Source organism: Coturnix japonica, chromosome 21 (assembly GCF_001577835.2).
Source record: "Coturnix japonica isolate 7356 chromosome 21, Coturnix japonica 2.1, whole genome shotgun sequence".
Taxonomy (NCBI): domain Eukaryota; kingdom Metazoa; phylum Chordata; class Aves; order Galliformes; family Phasianidae; genus Coturnix; species Coturnix japonica.
Genome location: NC_029536.1, coordinates 2571809 through 2590242, shown reverse-complemented (window position 1 = coordinate 2590242; position 18434 = coordinate 2571809). Strand labels below are relative to the sequence as shown.

Here is an 18434-nt window from a genome sequence, read left to right as displayed (position 1 = left end):
AGGTTGGATTAAGGGTGTGTCTTTATTAGCCTCAGATTGAGCGATGTGCCCCACTGAGAGCAGAATGGGTTTATGGGGTCTGGTCGCACACAGTGCAGTTCAGCCTTCTCTATGTGCAGCCCACGTGTGTTGGTTCTGATGCCAGTTTCCAAGGGGTTGCTCGGAGTTCCTCCGTTTCCTCTTGCGACTTGAAAGGAGCAGCACCTTCTCCCTTGGAAGCAGATGAGGAAATAAGATGGGCTTTCAAAGTAAGAGAGATTAAAACCACACACTGTGAAGCTGCAGAGCGGGGGCTCCAGCAGTGCCAGGCTGGAGACCTCAGACCTCTGTTCCAGGGGAGGTGGAGGGCAGCAGAAAGCCCTTGGCTGCTTCTGTGCCTCCCTGCCTCCCCCCCAACCAGCAAACAGCAGACATGGAAGGTTTTTCTGTTCTTTCTAAAGGATTCTTTGGCTGAAACGCATCGTGAAGCTTCCTGTAAAAACACGTGTGCACGTATATAGAGCAAGAGGGAGGAAAAGAGCTGACAAGTCAGAATTGCTTGCCCCTCTAACATATTCCTTCTGTATTTGCAGGGAGAACTAATCACCTTCTATTACTATTGGAAGAAAACCCCTGAAGCAGCAAGTTCTCGAGCCCACCGTAGGCATCGAAGACAGGCTGTGTTTCGGAGGATTAAAACTCGAACTGCTTCCACTCCGGTCAACACTCCCTCCAGGCCCCCCTCCAGCGAATTCTGTAAGTGGAAGCTGAAAGGCCTGCATTTATCTTTGGTTAGGAGCAGGGAGAGACAGTAACATAGCGGTGCCGTACCTTCGAGTGAATACGGCAAGGAAATGGAGTTCAGGCAGCTGCCCTCTGCTGTTCCTGTACCATTATGCTGGAATGTGGTAGGCATCTTTGATCAGCAGAGCTGTGTGTAGTTCTTAAAAGCATCGCGTTAGGATGGAAACATTGCCCTGATGCTGAATTTTCTTGGTCTTGTGTCGCGCTTTCTCCAGGCTTATTACAGTAATGGGAATGAGAAAATGCGAAAGGAGAGAAGTCCTTTCATCCTTACACGGTGACCATTCCATCTGCTTTATCACAATGTGCTGCTGCAGGCAGTGCTGCTGTGTCTTCATTTATCACAGAAGTGCTTTGGCCTTGATTGAAGCGGAAGGGTCTAAAGAAAGAATAATTGCCCAAACCAGCGAGATGTGCTGTGTTGTAAGAGGTTCTGGTTAGTAATGTGGTTGTGCATTTATAAATGGTTCTGTCAAAGGCTGACAGCATCCTGTGAGCCTGAAGTCTTCCCGTGGACTAAACACAGCACGTTTTGTGTGCCTTTTAAAGACAAGGCACTGTGTGGAAGGCAGAATTCCAGGGGTAGTAGAGAGTGTGGTGAGTAGGGAAGGACAGAGAATTGAAGGGAGAGTTGTAGTGAGATAGCAAGGGTTGCTAGCTGCTCTGTGCTGAGATTGTTGTAACACTCTGTAACCTGCACATATGATAAATAGCCTCCCAGAACCTTTGGAAAATCAGTGTTCTTCCATCAGGGGCTTCTTTTCTAATTGATGTGAACAGAAGATGCCACACATCAGAGTGATATCCTCAACAGGGTTTTCTGCTTGTGATGGTTTAGGGATCCATTATGTTGTCAGTTCATAGTGAGTGGTTAGAAGAACACAGCGCTCTCAACAAGGAAGGATTTGGTCAAGAGTTGTTTTAGAAGACAAGGAAGGGTAAAGTTTGTGGTGTCTGCACATCTTCTGTGGTTTAAGTGGTGTTTTTTAGCTCTCAGCATCATAGATAATGTGTTACATACTGCTTGCAGCAAAGGAAAGTGATTGGGGCTGTGTTGTCTGCTTCTTTGAAATGGGACATTCTTAAGATGTAATGCAATGGGTTGCAAGTCAAAGGAGCCTTGCAGTAAGGACTGGAAAGCTAATAGGATCCTCTTTTAAATTGACCAGGTTCTAGACACAAAGCTCCTTTCTCTACTAAGTTGTGATGTAGGAACGCTGCCTCCCTCACAAGCACAGTGGTGAACAACAGCTTAATTGGAAAGGTGTAATCTACCAAACCTAAAGTTCTGTGAATTGGAACATTGGATCGCTTTGTACATTCCTGGAATGCGTTTTTTATCTGTAGATTCACCAGGTCAGGTCTTGTTTAGTTTGCAGAATCTGATACAATGAGCTACCAAGGCAGCGTGGTTGTAGGAAGTCACAGAATTGAAGCGAGAGCCATCATTGCTGATGGTTATTGCAACCAGGTGGGCAGAAACAGAAAATCCTGCTGACTTTTTTTGTTCTTTCTTTCCCTTTTTTCCCTCTTTTATTTACTTATTCAGTGGACTTGAGCTCGGCCAGTGAAGATGACTTTGACAGTGAGGACAGTGAACAGGAGCTGAAGGGCTACGCCTGCCGTCACTGCTTCACAACCAGTACGTGTCTGATTCTTGCTGTGCTTCCCTCCCTTTGCTGCTGCCTTTTGTACACAGGTTTATCCAAGCGTGTGCATGTGTGTGCACAGCTGTTCAGAAAGTGTGGGGTTGAATCAGCTGAAACATGCAGCACTCAGAGCAGAGTTGGTAATGACTTACGGCTGCGAATTACTATTGCTGAGACAGAGGAGAGTCCTGGGAGGTAACCATTTCTGCAGTAAAATCTACAAATCTAATCAGAGTTCTTGGTTTAAAGCATCTGTGCTCAACAAATCAACATTGAGCAGTGACTGTCCCATACAAAACGTCTTCATAGGGCACCAACATGAAGGCTGCCTTGTATGTGGGCGCATGCGTGGCTTGGTGGGAGCCCCATGGTAAGGGAAGGAAATGAGAAGTGCACGGTTCACTTCTCTTTTAAGAAACCACAGCCTCAGAGAATAATAGCTGCCTGTCACTTCCCAGGTAGAGCAGATGAGACTCCTTCCTTTGTTATTTTCAGAGCTGAAGTTGCTTAAGTAAACAGCTTTTAAATTGAACATTGAAGAAGCTGTGCACTGGAAGGCCGATTAAGCTTGGAACAGGGCAAAGTTGATGGAGATTTCACAATTAGCTGCAAGTAGAAAAGCAGATACTTCCGTAGTGATGTGGATTTCCTGGTGGGTTGGGGTTCTTTTTTTGCTTTGCTGTTGTAATAATGCAATACGCTTCTGCTGACCATCCAGCTGATTGCATATTTCTGAGCTGTTGCATTTTCTGCCCCAAGCCTCCAAGGATTGGCACCACGGCGGTCGAGAAAACATCTTATTGTGCACAGATTGTCGCATTCACTTCAAAAAGTACGGAGAGCTGCCACCCATTGAGAAGCCTGTAGACCCTCCACCCTTTATGTTTAAGCCTGTCAAAGAGGAAGATGATGGACTTAGTGGAAAGCATAGCATGAGGACAAGGCGGAGTCGAGGCTCGGTAGGCTTCACACTGTTGGTTCTTTTGCATTTCTATGTGTTCTGTAAAAGGGAGGTGTTGCCTTAGGTGGTCTAAAATGAGACTTGGTTCCTCTGTCCCACCTGTTTGCCTCTCATCCAAGAGAATACAGCACTGGGAGGGAAATAGCAGTAATTACTGGAGCCTATTCTGCTGTGGTTCCTTATGGCATAGCAGCAGCACTGTGAAACTATAAGTGGCTTCGGCAGTTGGGCTTGATTGTTTGCATGCCCACAGACACATAGATGTGTATGTATATACATACACAAACGTATATATAATGTTTTTAAATGGAACTGTAGGTCTCCACCCACATCACCCCCTGTGTATGTCTGCACACTTAAAAACATGTATGCATGTTTTATGAAGAAAATATAGCATGTGGATAATAGCAGCTGAGGGTGCATCATGTTCTTATTTCTAGCAGACAGAGCTTAAGGTGCATCTTGCTCTGTGTTTTGATGTGGGCATAGTTAGTACTTGCCTCACAAATGCTGACTGGGATAAACTTTTATGTCTGTTACACAAATAGATGTCTACACTACGTAGTGGTCGTAAAAAGCAGCCAGCCAGCCCTGATGGTAGAGCCTCACCCATTAATGAAGACATCCGTTCCAGCGGCCGCAACTCTCCTAGTGCTGCCAGCACCTCCAGTAATGACAGCAAAGCAGATTCAGTGAAGAAATCCACCAAGGTAAAATCTCCCCATCCTTCTTTTGTGTTACAACTGGGCACCTGAGGCCTCTATCATCAGCTTGGTGAGATGTAGATTCGAGGGGACTGGGGGATCACTCAGAGACATAGAAATTCCAACTTATGTAGCTGTGCAAACCGTTTAATGATGCATCTCACTGATGCCTTATTCTCATGCATACGGATGTGATAAAAGCCATTAAAGTATCCCCACACGACCTTACTGCTCTTGTGATCAACTAATCCTTCATTTTCAGATGCAAATACAAGCGTTAGGCTCATGGAAGTAATACCAATCAGAAATGCTACATCCCAGACAAGTAGACAGTTTTGGTTTCTTAAGCAGCACTTAATCTTTATTTATAAAGGAATATGAATGTGTAGTAATTGAGAATACTTCCGTTACTGTTTTGCTGTATGCAATTTACTTGTTTTTCAGAGCTAGCTGACACTTTAGGCTGTTTCACTAAGTGCTTTTCCATGCAAGCACTGATGAAACAAAGGCAGATGAAGAAAGAAGCTTGCATTAAGCACTGTAAATTGAATAGCAGCAAGTTAAAAATAAGTAACTATTTCAGGCTCTTAGCAGGAGGGCTCCATCCATGGCCTTTCTGTAGGACAGGAAAAAATAAGAAGTTGAGCAAATGCTGACTTGGCTCGGTGTTAAATACTGGAGATCTCAACTTCTGATAAGTTCTCCTGCTCCATGGGAGCCCTCCTTGTTTGTGTTCAGCATGAAAGCACTGACTTGTGCTTCATTTACTTCTGTGTTTACATCACTGGTAACTGTTCTCTTCTGCTTCGTTTGTGGCAGAAAATAAAAGAAGAGGTATCTTCCCCTCTGAAGAATTCCAAGAGGCAGCGGGAGAAGGCGGCGTCTGACACAGAGGAGCCCGAAAGGTCCAGTGCCAAAAAATCCAAAACTCAAGTGAGTATTTGGAGAAATATTTTCATTTTTGGGAACAGTTTGAGTGTGGGAGGGAGCGCAAATCCTCCAACAAACCCTGAACACAAAACCAATTTAGGCCACAGCAAATTTTAACTTAATCTGTGGCTAGAAAGCAACCCGTATTATAATGTGTTCCGTCTGTTGGAAAGCAGTGGAACAACATAGGGTAAGTTCAGGAGTCTGTTTGTTTTATACTTAGGCAATACAGGAGGAACTTACTTAGTTTATTTCCCCCCCCCACACGCCTCAGATGTTTTTTTTTAATTGAAATTTGGCTTTCCCTTTTCTTTGACAAGTTAGAACAACTCTGGAGTTGTCATAATCTAATAGTAGCTGGGCTGAGCCTTCTCTTCTCCAGGCTGGGCAGCCCCAGCTCTCTTTGCATCTTCTCCAGCCCTGCACTTAGCTTCAGAGCCCTACATTGGATTCTCCCCATGTGTTCATCTCTGGTTCTGGGGGGCCCAGAACTCTTGTGTGCTGTGGTGGTGCTGCCTGTGCTGCTTTGTCCCATGAGATTCAGGGGGTGGTTTTGTCACTCAGCATGTGTCCCAGATGCTTCTGTGTGACACACTGCATGCAGTTCCTCACGCACACCTGTTTGTCTCTCCTTCTCCCGCAGGAGATCAGCAGGCCGAACTCTCCCTCGGAGGGTGAGGGTGAAGGCGAGAGCTCTGACAGCCGCAGCGTCAACGACGAAGGGAGCAGCGACCCCAAGGACATCGACCAGGATAACAGGAGCACCTCACCCAGCGTCTACAGCCCTCAAGACAATGAGAGCGACTCAGATTCATCCGCTCAGCAGCAAGTGCTGCAGGCACAACCCCAAGTACTGCAGGCACCCAGCAGCTCCGGCCAGGCTCCTCCTCCCATGCCCCCCATCCCAGCCCAGCTGCCAGCACCGCTGCCAGCAGCCTCGAGTGCTTCTGCAGCTCCGACACAGGTTTCACCACCAGCATCCCAGGCCCCCAGCCAGCCCCAGGCCCCCGCGCCGCCTCCTCCTCATTCCCACATCCAGCAAGCCCCTGCTTTGCACCCGCAGAGACTGCCATCACCCCACCCGCCCCTGCAGCCTCTGAATGCATCTCAGAGCCAGCCCACCCCAGCCTCGTCGCAGCCCCATTCGCAGCCTCCGCTGCACACTCAGCCCCAGCCTGCCCCGCACAGCCTGCAGGCACAGCCCCTGCTGCCTCATCCCGTACCCCCCCAGCCATTCTCTCTCCCCACGCAGTCGCCTCAGTCTCAGGTTCCCCTTCAGACACAAGCTCCATCTCACTCCCACTCTGCACTGCAGGTGTCTCAGCCCACCCTGCCGGCCTCAGCCCCATTGCAGCAGGCCCAGCCTCCACGGGAGCAGCCACTGCCCCCCGCGCCCATGGCCATGCCTCACATCAAACCTCCCCCCACCACCCCCATCCCGCAGCTTCCCACCCCTCCATCCCACAAGCACCCTCCTCATCTCTCCGGCCCTTCTCCATTCTCAATGAACTCCAACCTGCCTCCGCCACCAGCTCTAAAACCCCTGAGCTCCCTGTCCACTCACCACCCTCCATCTGCGCATCCTCCTCCCCTGCAGCTGATGCCCCAGAGCCAGCCACTGCAGTCCTCGCAAGCCCAGCCTCCCGTCCTGACCCAGAGTCAGAGCCTTCCCCCATCCGCCGCTCACCCCCCGTCTGGACTCCACCAGGTATCCTCGCAGCCCCCCTTTTCTCAGCATCCCTTTGTGCCCGGAGCCCCACCATCCATCACCTCTCCTTCGTGCCCCTCCACTTCCACGCCGCCTGCCGTGCCCGGCATCCCGCTTCAGACTTCCATCTCCACGTCAGCAGCTTCTAGTGGGAGCGTGCCAGTGGTGACGTCCTGCACGCTGCCACCTATCCAGATCAAAGAGGAGGTCCCCGATGAGGCTGAGGAACCAGAAAGCCCCCCACCTCCACCACGGAGTCCATCCCCAGAACCAACTGTGGTGGATACACCGAGTCATGCCAGCCAGTCTGCCAGGTATGGAGGTTGGCAGCAGTGCTTCCTTGGTGCACTTCTCTTTAGCAGGACCCAAAAGCTTGCATCTCTCCTGCTTGTTACAGTGGAATTACTTTCTTTTTTATCAAGAAAATACTTTGTTAGGGACTTCCCCCTGCATTAAGCAGTGGCTGTGTTCCCTTCCACCCTTCCCAAAGATAGCTAAGGGAGATAAGTGAATCTTCCTGCCTCCCATTCCTGGTTCTTGCAGGAAGGCTTCCTGAGCTGAAATGCAAATGTTGCATGGTTAGAGTTCTCCTTTCTCTCCTAATTGTTGTCCTTATGTTGTCGGCTCAGAAGACTTCTGAATGCATGTGAGAAATCAGCTTCAGTAAGATGTGAATGTGTTTTACACGTGCATCTTGTCAGCCCTTGTTTTAATCAGGGCTTTGCTGTTCTTCTCTGTGAAGGTGCTTCTTCAGACAGGGGTATTGGAGGTTGTACTTGTGAGAGGGGTATTGTGCTCTGCTTGTCTGTGTTGTCACATGGCACAATTAATTCCTTTCGTTCCCTTTCAGAAAGTGTACAGTGATAACTTTTCCTCCTTGACATGTAGCTCTTAAACCTCAGACTTCCACCTTTCCAGAACTGATTTCTTTCTGTTTTGTTTCCCTCAGGTTCTATAAGCACCTGGACCGTGGCTACAATTCCTGCTCAAGAGCAGATTTGTACTTCATGCCTCTGGCAGGATCCAAACTGGCCAAGAAGAGAGAAGAGGCCATTGAAAAGGCCAAAAGGGAAGCGGAGCAGAAAGCCAGAGAGGAAAGGGAGAGAGAGAAGGAAAAAGAGAAGGAAAGAGAGAGAGAACGTGAGCGTGAAAGAGAAGCAGAAAGAGCTGCGGTAGGTTTATTTGTAGCTAAAAGCTGCTTAAGAGGGTTGACATGGATAGTGACTGCAAAGTGCACATCCCCACAGGTGCCTGAATGCACGTGCAGCCAGGTATTTGTGAATGTGGAGCCGTGTGTTAAGTGAAAGCCGCCCAGCTCTGAGCATTCCCAACCTGCCTGTCTCTTTCTTCTCTAAAGGAAGTGGAGAGTTTCTATTCTCAGCCTATAATTGTGTGTGGGAAGGCAGTGCAGCTGGGGATAACTGGGCTGAGTGTTTGCATTACTTGCAATAGATGCTCAGATATGAAAAACGCTCTGTAGGTGTAGATACAATGAATTATGTTGTGTAACACTACCTTTGCAGTGCAGGCACAAAGTCACTGTCTATATTTTGTATGATGGGAAGACCCAAACTCCATTCTCACTATAGAAAGTCAGTGCAATGAATCCTTGGTTTGTTATGCTGTGTTTTGGTAGCCTGTAGGAAAGGAATGGTGACCTTTGGGCTCATAGAATGGGGAGGCTGTTAATGTGTTCTTGAAACACAAAGGGGGGGAAACGCATGTCAGTGTTGGTAAGCCAAACAAGTTGAACTTAAGCATCTCTTCCCCCATTTGTGCAGCAGAAGGTCTCCAGCTCCTCCCATGAAGGCCGCCTCGGGGAGTCACAGCTCAGTGGGCCAGCACACATGAGACCTTCGTTTGAACCCCCACCAACCACCATCGCTGCCGTCCCACCCTACATTGGCCCAGATACACCTGCTCTACGAACACTGAGCGAGTACGCCCGTCCTCACGTCATGTCTCCAACAAACCGTAACCATCCCTTCTTCGTCCCCCTGAACCCCACCGACCCTCTCCTGGCCTACCACATGCCCGGCCTCTACAACGTGGATCCCACCATCCGGGAACGAGAGCTGAGGGAGAGGGAGATCCGGGAGCGAGAAATCCGAGAGAGGGAGCTGAGAGAGAGGATGAAGCCCGGCTTCGAGGTGAAGCCCCCGGAGCTCGATGCGCTGCACCCGGCCACCAACCCCATGGAGCATTTTGCCAGGCACGGCGCACTGACTATTCCCCCAACAGCAGGACCTCACCCATTCGCTTCTTTCCACCCGGGTTTGAACCCTCTTGAAAGAGAGAGACTTGCACTGGCAGGCCCGCAGTTAAGGCCTGAGATGAGCTACCCTGACAGACTGGCAGCGGAGAGGATACACGCGGAGCGGATGGCATCGCTGACAAACGACCCATTGGCACGGCTTCAGATGTTCAACGTCACGCCTCACCATCACCAACATTCGCACATACATTCGCATTTACACCTACATCAGCAGGATCCCCTCCATCAAGGTGAGCTCCGGAGCTGGCTGGGCAGTTTGCTTGGATGCTCTGCCCAAAGCAGGCACATTGCCACCTGGAGTTAGGAGTCCTCTGTTTTCCTGTATAGAACCAGTTTCAACCCCCTGCTGTGTGCAGGGTCGCCAACCAGCAGCACAGGCTGCTCAGAGCCACATCCAACCTGGCACTGAATGCCTGCAGGGATGGGGCATCCACAGCCTCCTTGGGCAACCTGATCCAGTGATATCCATTTAGACTCTGTGCTGTCGCTGTGAGAGGCATTTAAGAGCTTTTAAGAAAGCAGCAAGGAGAACTTGATCTCTTGAGCCATTTGTCGTGCCAACCACGTGGCTGTAGTTGAGCTAAAGTTCCCTGTCACAATTCTCCTAAGAAATAGCTAAACTGATGGGTTGGCATCTTTCTAGTGACGGTGTATTCTTACATATGGAAAAGTTTTTCCCAAGGTATTCAGTAGTGTCAAAATGAATCGGTGCCTTGTTCATTTCTAAAGTAAGCCACACAGTTGCTCCTCTGAGCGTGTCGTGAGTCTGGCACTAAGCAGAATTTTTCTGGTAGTAGACCAGAGAGAACATTGCAAGCAAGGCACCAGGTGCAGGAGCAGCCAAGAAAGGAAAATGAGAGAAGGCCAAGTACTGACAGTGCAGCTCCTGGTGCTTCTGGGTACAAATGTACTGTTAGTGCAAGCAAATATAGCATACTTTGCCTTGGAGCATATGCATTAAGCACGGCTTCCTTCCCTTCTTGTTGAGTAGGGGAAGAATTTGAATGCTGTTGCAGAAGCCAGTGCACTCTGAGCTGGGGGAAACTTAATCCTATAAGCAATTTAAATAAATACATATACATATATGTATGCAATTAGGGGAGAGAAATTGCAATACCAACTGAAGGTAAGAGCAGACAGTTTTTTTGTGTTCTCAGTATTGAACAGGTTTCTCTTTCTCAATTCACCTGCACTGGTCTGAGCAGGGCTGGTCAGCATGCAGGCTCTGCTGCAGTGCACGTGGGGATGATGGAAGGAAAGCTCCGGGTGGTTTTGTTGCTTCATTTTTTGTCACTGGGTGGATTTCTTGTTCTTGTAGAAATTGAAAGCCTGGAGTTGTTGCTTGAACAATTAAGACTGTTTGGCAAGCAGATGTCACTTCAAACACTTGAAGATAGAAAAGTGGGTTTCAAATTGGATGGAGCTAAGCTCCCGGTAATTACACGCCAATTAGGCCAAATGCCGATCCAGCTCAAGTGGTAACAGGGCTTTTGATCTCCCAGCAGTGAGTGATGCTTCCCCAAGCAGTTGATTGCTTTCTTTCTTTCCTTCTTCTAAAGGTTCAGCAGGACCTGTTCACCCGCTGGTGGATCCGTTAGCAGCTGGACCCCATTTGGCGCGTTTCCCCTACCCACCTGGGACCATCCCCAACCCATTGCTAGGACAGCCACCTCACGAGCATGAAATGCTCCGACATCCAGTCTTTGGTGAGAGCATTTTATGGGCCTTGTTGGAGGCCGCCCTTTGATCTGAGCCATTCTTCTGGGTGGGAGCGTTTCCTGGGAGGTGTGGCAGTGGGGTTGAGCTGTAACTTCGGTTACGACCAAAGTTGGGTTTTATTTGCCTTGTTTTGTTTGCTGTCTCTGTTTTAAGAGAGGTTAAAAAAAGAGAAGGAAAAAAAAAAGGCTTTGTGAGGCAGCTCTCTGCAAGACCTGGTAGCAAATGAGTGTACAAATGCACACCTCTGTGTTGTAGGTACCCCTTACCCTCGGGATCTGCCTGGTGCCATTCCACCTCCGATGTCCGCAGCCCACCAGCTGCAGGCCATGCACGCCCAGTCAGCAGAGCTGCAGAGACTGGCAATGGAGCAGCAGTGGTTGCACGGGCATCCTCACATGCATGGTGGTCATCTACCAAGTCAGGAAGATTATTACAGGTGAGAGGTGCCACGGGGGCTTGTGGAGGCTCCAGGGTTCCTTCATCTTGCTCTGTGTTCCATCTGTTTTTTCTTGCAAATGAAAGCCTTTCTTGTGGGCGGAGATATTGGCCTGATGCACTTAGAGAGGTTGGTGAAGCTGCCCTTAAACCTAATTAGGGCCCTTAAATCTAATTAGGGCATTGATGATAGGGCAGATTGAAAGCTGGGCCCGCATTGTTGGCACGAGGCTTGAATGAATTGGGTCATGCATTGCAGGGTTACCTCCATCTGGGCTTTTTAGTGTGATTCTTGCTCTGATTGCTGCTTCTGCACTGCCTTCGTCTTCCTTGAGAGCAGTGGAGGAGGAAGGTGGGTGAGAGCTTTATGAACGAGAAATGATAAGGAGTTCCATAAGTCATTGAGTCTCAAGAAATGACAAAAGGGAAAGGGAGACTGAGTGTGAGTAATGTCAATCCTGAACTGACAGCTGAGAGTGCCCAGGTGAACTTTGCCAGCCCTTTCTCCCCACAGTGCTGTGGACTGTTGGTAGTGGAGTGGTTCTCTTCCGAGCCTTGTCTCACAGCACCTTAATTCCTCTTGGCCAGCAGCCACTGAATGCTATGTCAGCTAAGAAGCAGCAGCCTTCAGCACCTAGCAAAGGTCATTGTGTGTGTCTACGGGTAGCAAGGATGTGTAGGAAGCAGCATATTAAATACCTGCCTTGCACTGCTTCACTCTGATGTTTCTGTACTCGTTCCTGCTATCCAAAACCACCCGCTGGCCTTATTCCACGAGGGCAGCCGCTCTGCCTGGAGCTGAGTGACATTTCACTTGCAACTACAGATCAAGCTGAAGCTTGATGAGCTGGCACGAGTGATCTCACACACTTGTAAGGAGCGAAAGGTCATCGCTTCCTCCCACAGCACACAGCGTTATCGCTGCCATTACAGCGGTTCATTTAGTGCTGAGAGCCCAGCAGCCCATCCTGCAGCCCTCTGTTCCCTTCAGGGCACCCAGGTGAGGTTGGCAGGAGGACAAGCTGCCACTGAAGTGTCGTCACACCTCCTTGGTTTGTTAAAATTGAGTTTTCTTTCTCTTTCAGTCGGCTGAAGAAAGAAGGCGACAAACAGTTGTAATAAATTATTTATTTGTAATGCTGGCTATGGAAACCCCAGTCCTTGGGAAGGAGTGGAACATTTTTACGTACAATAAGAGCTACAAAAGGAAAAGAATATCTTATAAAGATTTCTTTATATATTTAAAAAACCAGAAACAACCACCCGACAAGTAGAGACTTATCAGCATAGCGTTCATTTGTAGAGAAGATTTCTCAAGACTGGTGTGGGTCTCCCTGCATGACAACGTATTCAGAAGCCTATTGAAAATACAGGACTGTGTGGGATATACAGAGAACTTCCTGCAACCTTGGGTTTTTTTGGTTCTTTTTTCTTCTTCTTCCTAGTTTGTTTTGAGTAGGTGCTAGGATTGGGTTCACAACACGAGTCACTGTGCGCCAAGAGACACTGAGTGCGTCTGTAGCTCCTTCAGAAAACAAACAAGGATTGCAAGTAGGTGACATAACAAGCTCCGAATCCAAGTGCTATAATAATAATAATAATAATATTAATAATAAATCTACTTTTATTTTAATACATTGTAGGAAATCTTCATAATTTTCAAGAGAGCTCAAGTTCTGCAGCATGGCTTTTTAAGTCTGTAAATAACCTTTTTTTGGGGGTTAGAGGGGAGAAATGAAACAAAAGGAAACTCCAGAAACGTTTGATGTTGATTTTCAGTAGCATCCCACGTTGTGAATTCCTACCTGGTATTGACAGAATACAGAGTTGATTTTTTAATAAAAATAAGAAAAAAATATATATATAGTTATCCCTTTAATTAAAGGGAACAGTGGGTATCAATAATTTCCAATGGGTAAAAGCTTGACATTTGGCTTGTTATCAACAATGAGCATTAAAGGGAGATGCAGGGATAATGTTGCAAACAACTGTTTTCTGTTCTTGGTTCTTGTTTCTTCTGTTGGTGTTACATCTCTGTTCTGTTGAGTTGGGTTTCTCAGCAGTGCAGGTGTCCCTTGGAGCTCACTTAGACCCTGCTTCAGGGGTTCATCTTCAGCACGGCCATCACACCCCTCTTTCCTTGTACCATAAGGAACTTCAAGCTAACTACACTGGCTTTAGGCAATCCCTAACCAAGAGCTCAAAGAAATAATCTGTTCTAAAACCTCTGTTCTAAAAGTGGCTCAAAGTAGCACAGCCAGAACTTCAAACCCTGCATATTTAAGGAGGTTTGCCCTCCCTGGCCTCTTGTGTTTGATGCATTTTTAAGGGAGGGGAGGACTGGACAACTCAGTGTCCTTAAAGCTGTATTGCAAAGAGCAGTCTGCATTCGGACTGCTGGAATTACTGTTTTTTTTATAAGCAAAAAACTTTTTAACTGCCACAAATGTTCTGTATCTCAGGAACTTAGAGCTTTGGGCTTCAAATAATACACGGACAGTAATATTTACTGCCTCCAACACCACAGGTCCGTGCAGAAACTCCTGTTGGCTGGTTCCCTCGTGGGCAGTGAGAGGAGAGGAGCACACAGGAGGCCAGGGAGTGTTATATTAGAGACAGCTCTGCTTGCTGTCTGGGCAGAAAGGTTTTATGTGTTCTTACTGTTTGGCCATATGTTTGCTTGGTTTGGTTTTTGCCTTGTTCTCTTTTAGTTTTCTTTTGCCAGGGCAGAGGAGGGTGGTGCAGCCAATGGACGTCTGAACCTGCTGGCCATCTTGCTTCCCCCATTTCCTCTCTCAACTCAAAGCACTCTCTCTCTCTGCCGCCGTAGACTGTTATAAATGTGATGGTTGTGTCATAGGACTGTACTGAGCCACGTGTGCTAAAGTTGTGGTTAACGACACGTTGTGATGGAAGGTTTGTGCAGTGCTTCATCCATGACATGAGGCTCAGGCTGACATCAGCAGTGCCCAAAGGACGTTGCTGTGAGACCCACTGACAAATTCAGACCTCACAACAGGGTGTTTTCAGCAAGAACAGAAAGGGGAGAGAGGAGGGCGCTGTCGGTTGCTGACCCTTTGTGTCCTCTGTTGCAGATTTCGCAATGCTAAGGAACTGCAGTAGCATTTAATCAGTTCCATGCCCTGTGCACGAGCTCAGAAGATGTTAACAGGAGCAGCCAGTGTTGGCAGGTGGAGGCTGTGAGGTCAGTGTGGCACCCAGCACTATGAGCTTCCTTTGGGCACTGCTACAAAGGGAACGGCTCCTTTCCTCCCACAAACATTTGTACCCTTTGCTTTTAACTTTCTTTTAGAGGAGCCCCGACCCCCATATATAAACCCCCATATATAAACCCCCATATATAAACCCCCATAATGGGGTTTATTTAATTCCCATCCTTGAGCAAATTAGAACAAAGCACTGAACCTTCCATTCGAGAACCTGTGATTAACTACAGCTTTACCCACAGCGGCTTTTGAAGCCATCCTGGTGTTGGCTGCCCTGTTCAAACAACAACCCAGAGCTTCTGGTTTGCTATCAGAAATCTCTCTCTTTTGGCTTTTATTTTTTGGACAGGTTTTTGCTTTTAAGTTTTCACTTTTTTGCTTTGGTGTTTTTGAGAAGTCTCTCTTGTTGTGTGTCGTCATGGTTGAGCTCGTTTCACCGCACCGTTAATAACAGCAGAGTGTACATTCTGACTGCTACATTTCTATATATCTTGAAGCTTAATGTATATAATGAGTAGTTTGCCATGGGATAACACAGTGTAAACAGAGTAGAAACCCAGAAATCGTGACTTCTGTGTTCTCTCCATTTGAGTATTTTGTAATTTTTTTGAAATACTTGTGGACATAAATAAAACCAAGCTACACTACAGCAGCCAGCTTCTGCCTGCCAGCACAGTGTGTCTGTTGATTGCAATGGGGAGGTGAAGCCTCGAAGCCTCTTTCCACCCACCTGTATTACAAAGCTCATCCCACCTCCTCCTTAGCTTTGCTTTCTCCTCCTTGGATCCCATCTCATTTCCAACACAGCACAGGGAGCAGCAGCAGCATCACATCCAGCTCCTGTGTGCTGTATAAGCACATTGATTGGAAGGGATGGGTGGATGTATAAAGGGACGTATAGAGGGACGTATAGAGGGACATATAGAGGGATGTATAGATGGATGTATAGAGGGATGAATAGAGAGATGAATAGAGGGATGTATAGGTGGATGTATAGAGGGACGTATAGAAGGACGTATAGAGGGGTGTATAGGTGGATGTATAGATGGATGTGTAGAGGGGTGTATAGGTGGATGTATAGATGGATGTATAGGGGGATGTATAGATGGATGTATAGAGGGGTGTGTAGGTGGATGTATAGATGGATGTATAGAGGGGTGTATAGGTGGATGTATAGATGGATGTATAGAGGGACATATAGATGGGTGTATAGAGGGATGTATAGAGGGACGTATAGATGGGTGTATAGAGGGATGTATAGAGGGACATATAGATGGGTGTATAGATGGATGTATAGAGGGATGCTGGGGCTGCTGTGACCCTGGGGAGGTTTCTGCCTGCAGTGGGGCTGCATTGCAGGCACAGGGAGGTAAAGCAAAGGGTTGTGAGAGATGCTCTCAGTGCATTAAGTGGGGAAGAGCAGAAAAACAGGATGGTTCCCTCAGGTGCCATCATCTCCCATTCATTTAGCATATGAAACAAGGGTGTTGGAAGGTACTGGTGAGTGATGAGGATGGGTAGCCTTCACGTTGGGTTGATAGGATGTTATATATACACAAGGAGCTGAGTTTTTTCGGGCCTCTTGTTTTCTAAGAGTGAGTTCCGAAGCGATAAGAGATAAGATATCCGAAGAGATAAGAGCTGGGATGCAATAGCAGGCTCTAACCGCTCACCAGCGCCACCTGGCGGCAGGGGCTGGAACTACCACTCCCCTGAGCGCTCGCGAGCGCCACCTGGCGGCCGCGCTGAGAAGGGTCTGGAATGTTCTAGAGCCGTGCACTGCAGCCATGCGGACCCCCGGGATGGGGTTAAAGTGCTGCATGAGACCCCTTTATATGGGTATAGCTGCACTGCCGGCTTGCAAAGGGGAGTCAGCACCTCTATGAACCCTGGTGGTGACCCTCAGGCAGCCAACGACCCCACTGTGCTGCGATGGACCCCCGTGGACAGCCCCACTCCTGCAGTGCTAACAGGTGAGTGTCCTATGGGGGGGTTTAAAGCACAGCCTGCTTTGCTCTGTTGTTCCCCATCAGTTCAGCCCTATCAATAAATGATGCTCTATGTGCCAAGGTTGTGTTGTCCACTTGGTGGCAGCAGATGCTCAGGAAAGGATTGCAGCCTTGGGCTGTTTAAAGGAGGATCCAGGGCTCAGGCTGCTGTAATTAGCGGTGTTTTGCAGTATATCTAATTATTGGTGGCGAATTCTTTGGGGTTGGAGTGGAGTCTTGTCTGTGCTGGGGATGCCAGGTGTGTTTTGTTAGTGCTGCATTGAGCAGCTATGGGTGATATAGCAGCCAGCACCTGTGGTGTCTGAGTGCAGTGAGTGTGTATGTATATATATATAATATATATATAATATATATATATAATACACACACACATATATATACATTAAGGGGAGAGACTTGGAAGCACACACAGCTTCCAGGCACTGCTCCGATGGTGACATGACGGAAATGGGACAGAAGTTGAGTATTACCACTGGCTGAGCACAGGATAATGAGGGCACAGACAGCCGTGGCCGGGCTCATTAGCCATTCTGCTGCCCAATTAGGCTGGGAGCTAATTGCTCATTAACGAGCTCGGACCTGCTGAGGCAGCTGGGCTTCCCTAGAAGTCTCTGCCTGGAGTCGCAGCAGAGAGAGGGTAGAACAGAGGGTTTGAAGCCAAGGAAATGGAGAAGATGCTGCTGGGAAGGGCTGTGCTGCTCTGCTCCTTGGGGACAGTGCTTCGATCCAGGTTCGATTCTTGGCACCTCCACTGCCTGAAAGGCACGGCAATTAGCCCGGCATCCTGCAGCTAATGACATGGACAGGGAGCGGGGTGGAGATGCTGAGGAGGGGCCCTTTGCCCCCCTGCAGCCACTGGTTATTTGTGGCTGAGGATGGAAAGCACAGCCGTAGCATTTATCCTATAGCATAGTGACCTGGGGATGGCATTGCTTGGTGCAAGGGGAGCAGCACAGCAGCTGTTCCAGCCCCCCCCCAAACCAGGGAACCCCTATGGGTTGCAGCCCGGCTTGTTTTCTCAGCTAATAGAAAGCACATGAGGAGCAGCAGGCACGGCAACAGCTGCTGGGAATGATTCACTTGGGACACAAACAGGAACTGATCCATAGGCAGGGCCTGGCCACTGCTTGGGGGGGTCTGTCAGCTCCACAGCCCCCAGCCTGACTCACTTCCTTGGCAGCGCTCAGTGCAGGATGCCCAGCAGAGATGCTTTGGGGCACAGAACTCTTTTTCCCCCCCCCTTACCCTCATTCATTGGCCCCTGTTAATGTTGTGCTGATGTCCTGAGTCCTTGGGTGGTGAAGTCTGCCCATGAGATGGCTTGCAATGGGTTTTACCTCTTTCTTACAGCTTGTCTAACAGATTTAGTGCTTGTTTCAAAGCCTGATGTGCTTTGAGGAGCTCAGTCTCAAAGGGCAAGGCTGGAATATGTCACAGCATCGCTGGCTTGCTATGAAAGTCAAACTGACTTTCCCATCTTGAGGGTCCAAACTCCCAACTTGGAGTCAGGCCTGGCAGGTGGGATGTGGGATGCTCTGCCTGGCACCGAGGTGGGTTTGGGTTTAAAAACTGACCCCCAAAATAACTGGGGGAAGGAGGGATAGCATTGAAAATATGGAACACCTCATAAAGCTGGGGAGGTAGGAAGCAGGGAGAGCAGGCACACAGGAGGAGTGGTGTGCAGTGCATAAAGCCCAAGGAACCGGCTCGGGGTGCAGACTAATGAGCTTTTTAATTAGCTGCAATTGCAGGCGAGGTTGAAAACCCAAATAAATAAGTAAATGAAAGATTGTAAAGGCTGAACGCAATCAATGAGGGGTCGGCGTTTAAGATATTAAGACGTTGAGGCAGTCAACTTTACAGCGGGTTTGCAGTGCTGGATGTGTGCTGTGGGGGCCAATGGGTTTGTTCAGATGGTGATTTGTGTAAAGGAGAAGGGGGAGAGGAGTCGGTGGGTTGGGGGGCAGGGAAGGTTCCAGCCCCTGTTGGCCTTGAAAGTGATCTGCCAGTGCCTGCTGGCTCCGTGCTGATGGA

At 48.5% G+C, this 18434-nt stretch overlaps 1 protein-coding gene across 5 annotated transcripts in view; it reads left to right on the top strand.

The window, feature by feature from the left end:
- RERE (arginine-glutamic acid dipeptide repeats) overlaps positions 1-15052 on the top strand; it is a 143050-nt gene extending 127998 nt beyond the window's left edge. For 4 of the 5 annotated variants that reach the window (XM_015882638.2, XM_015882639.2, XM_015882640.2 and 1 more), the window contains 11 exons: positions 573-735; positions 2333-2425; positions 3192-3391; positions 3942-4103; positions 4917-5030; positions 5671-7049; positions 7685-7907; positions 8517-9240; positions 10570-10716; positions 10985-11165; positions 12250-15052. In XM_015882638.2, the coding sequence (XP_015738124.1) occupies positions 573-735; positions 2333-2425; positions 3192-3391; positions 3942-4103; positions 4917-5030; positions 5671-7049; positions 7685-7907; positions 8517-9240; positions 10570-10716; positions 10985-11165; positions 12250-12283 (3420 nt within the window). In that variant the 3' untranslated portion in view covers positions 12284-15052. The remainder of the gene's footprint in view (positions 1-572; positions 736-2332; positions 2426-3191; positions 3392-3941; positions 4104-4916; positions 5031-5670; positions 7050-7684; positions 7908-8516; positions 9241-10569; positions 10717-10984; positions 11166-12249) is intronic. The other variant, XM_015882641.2, reaches the window with a different exon arrangement.
- Positions 15053-18434: the final 3382 nt, after the last annotated feature.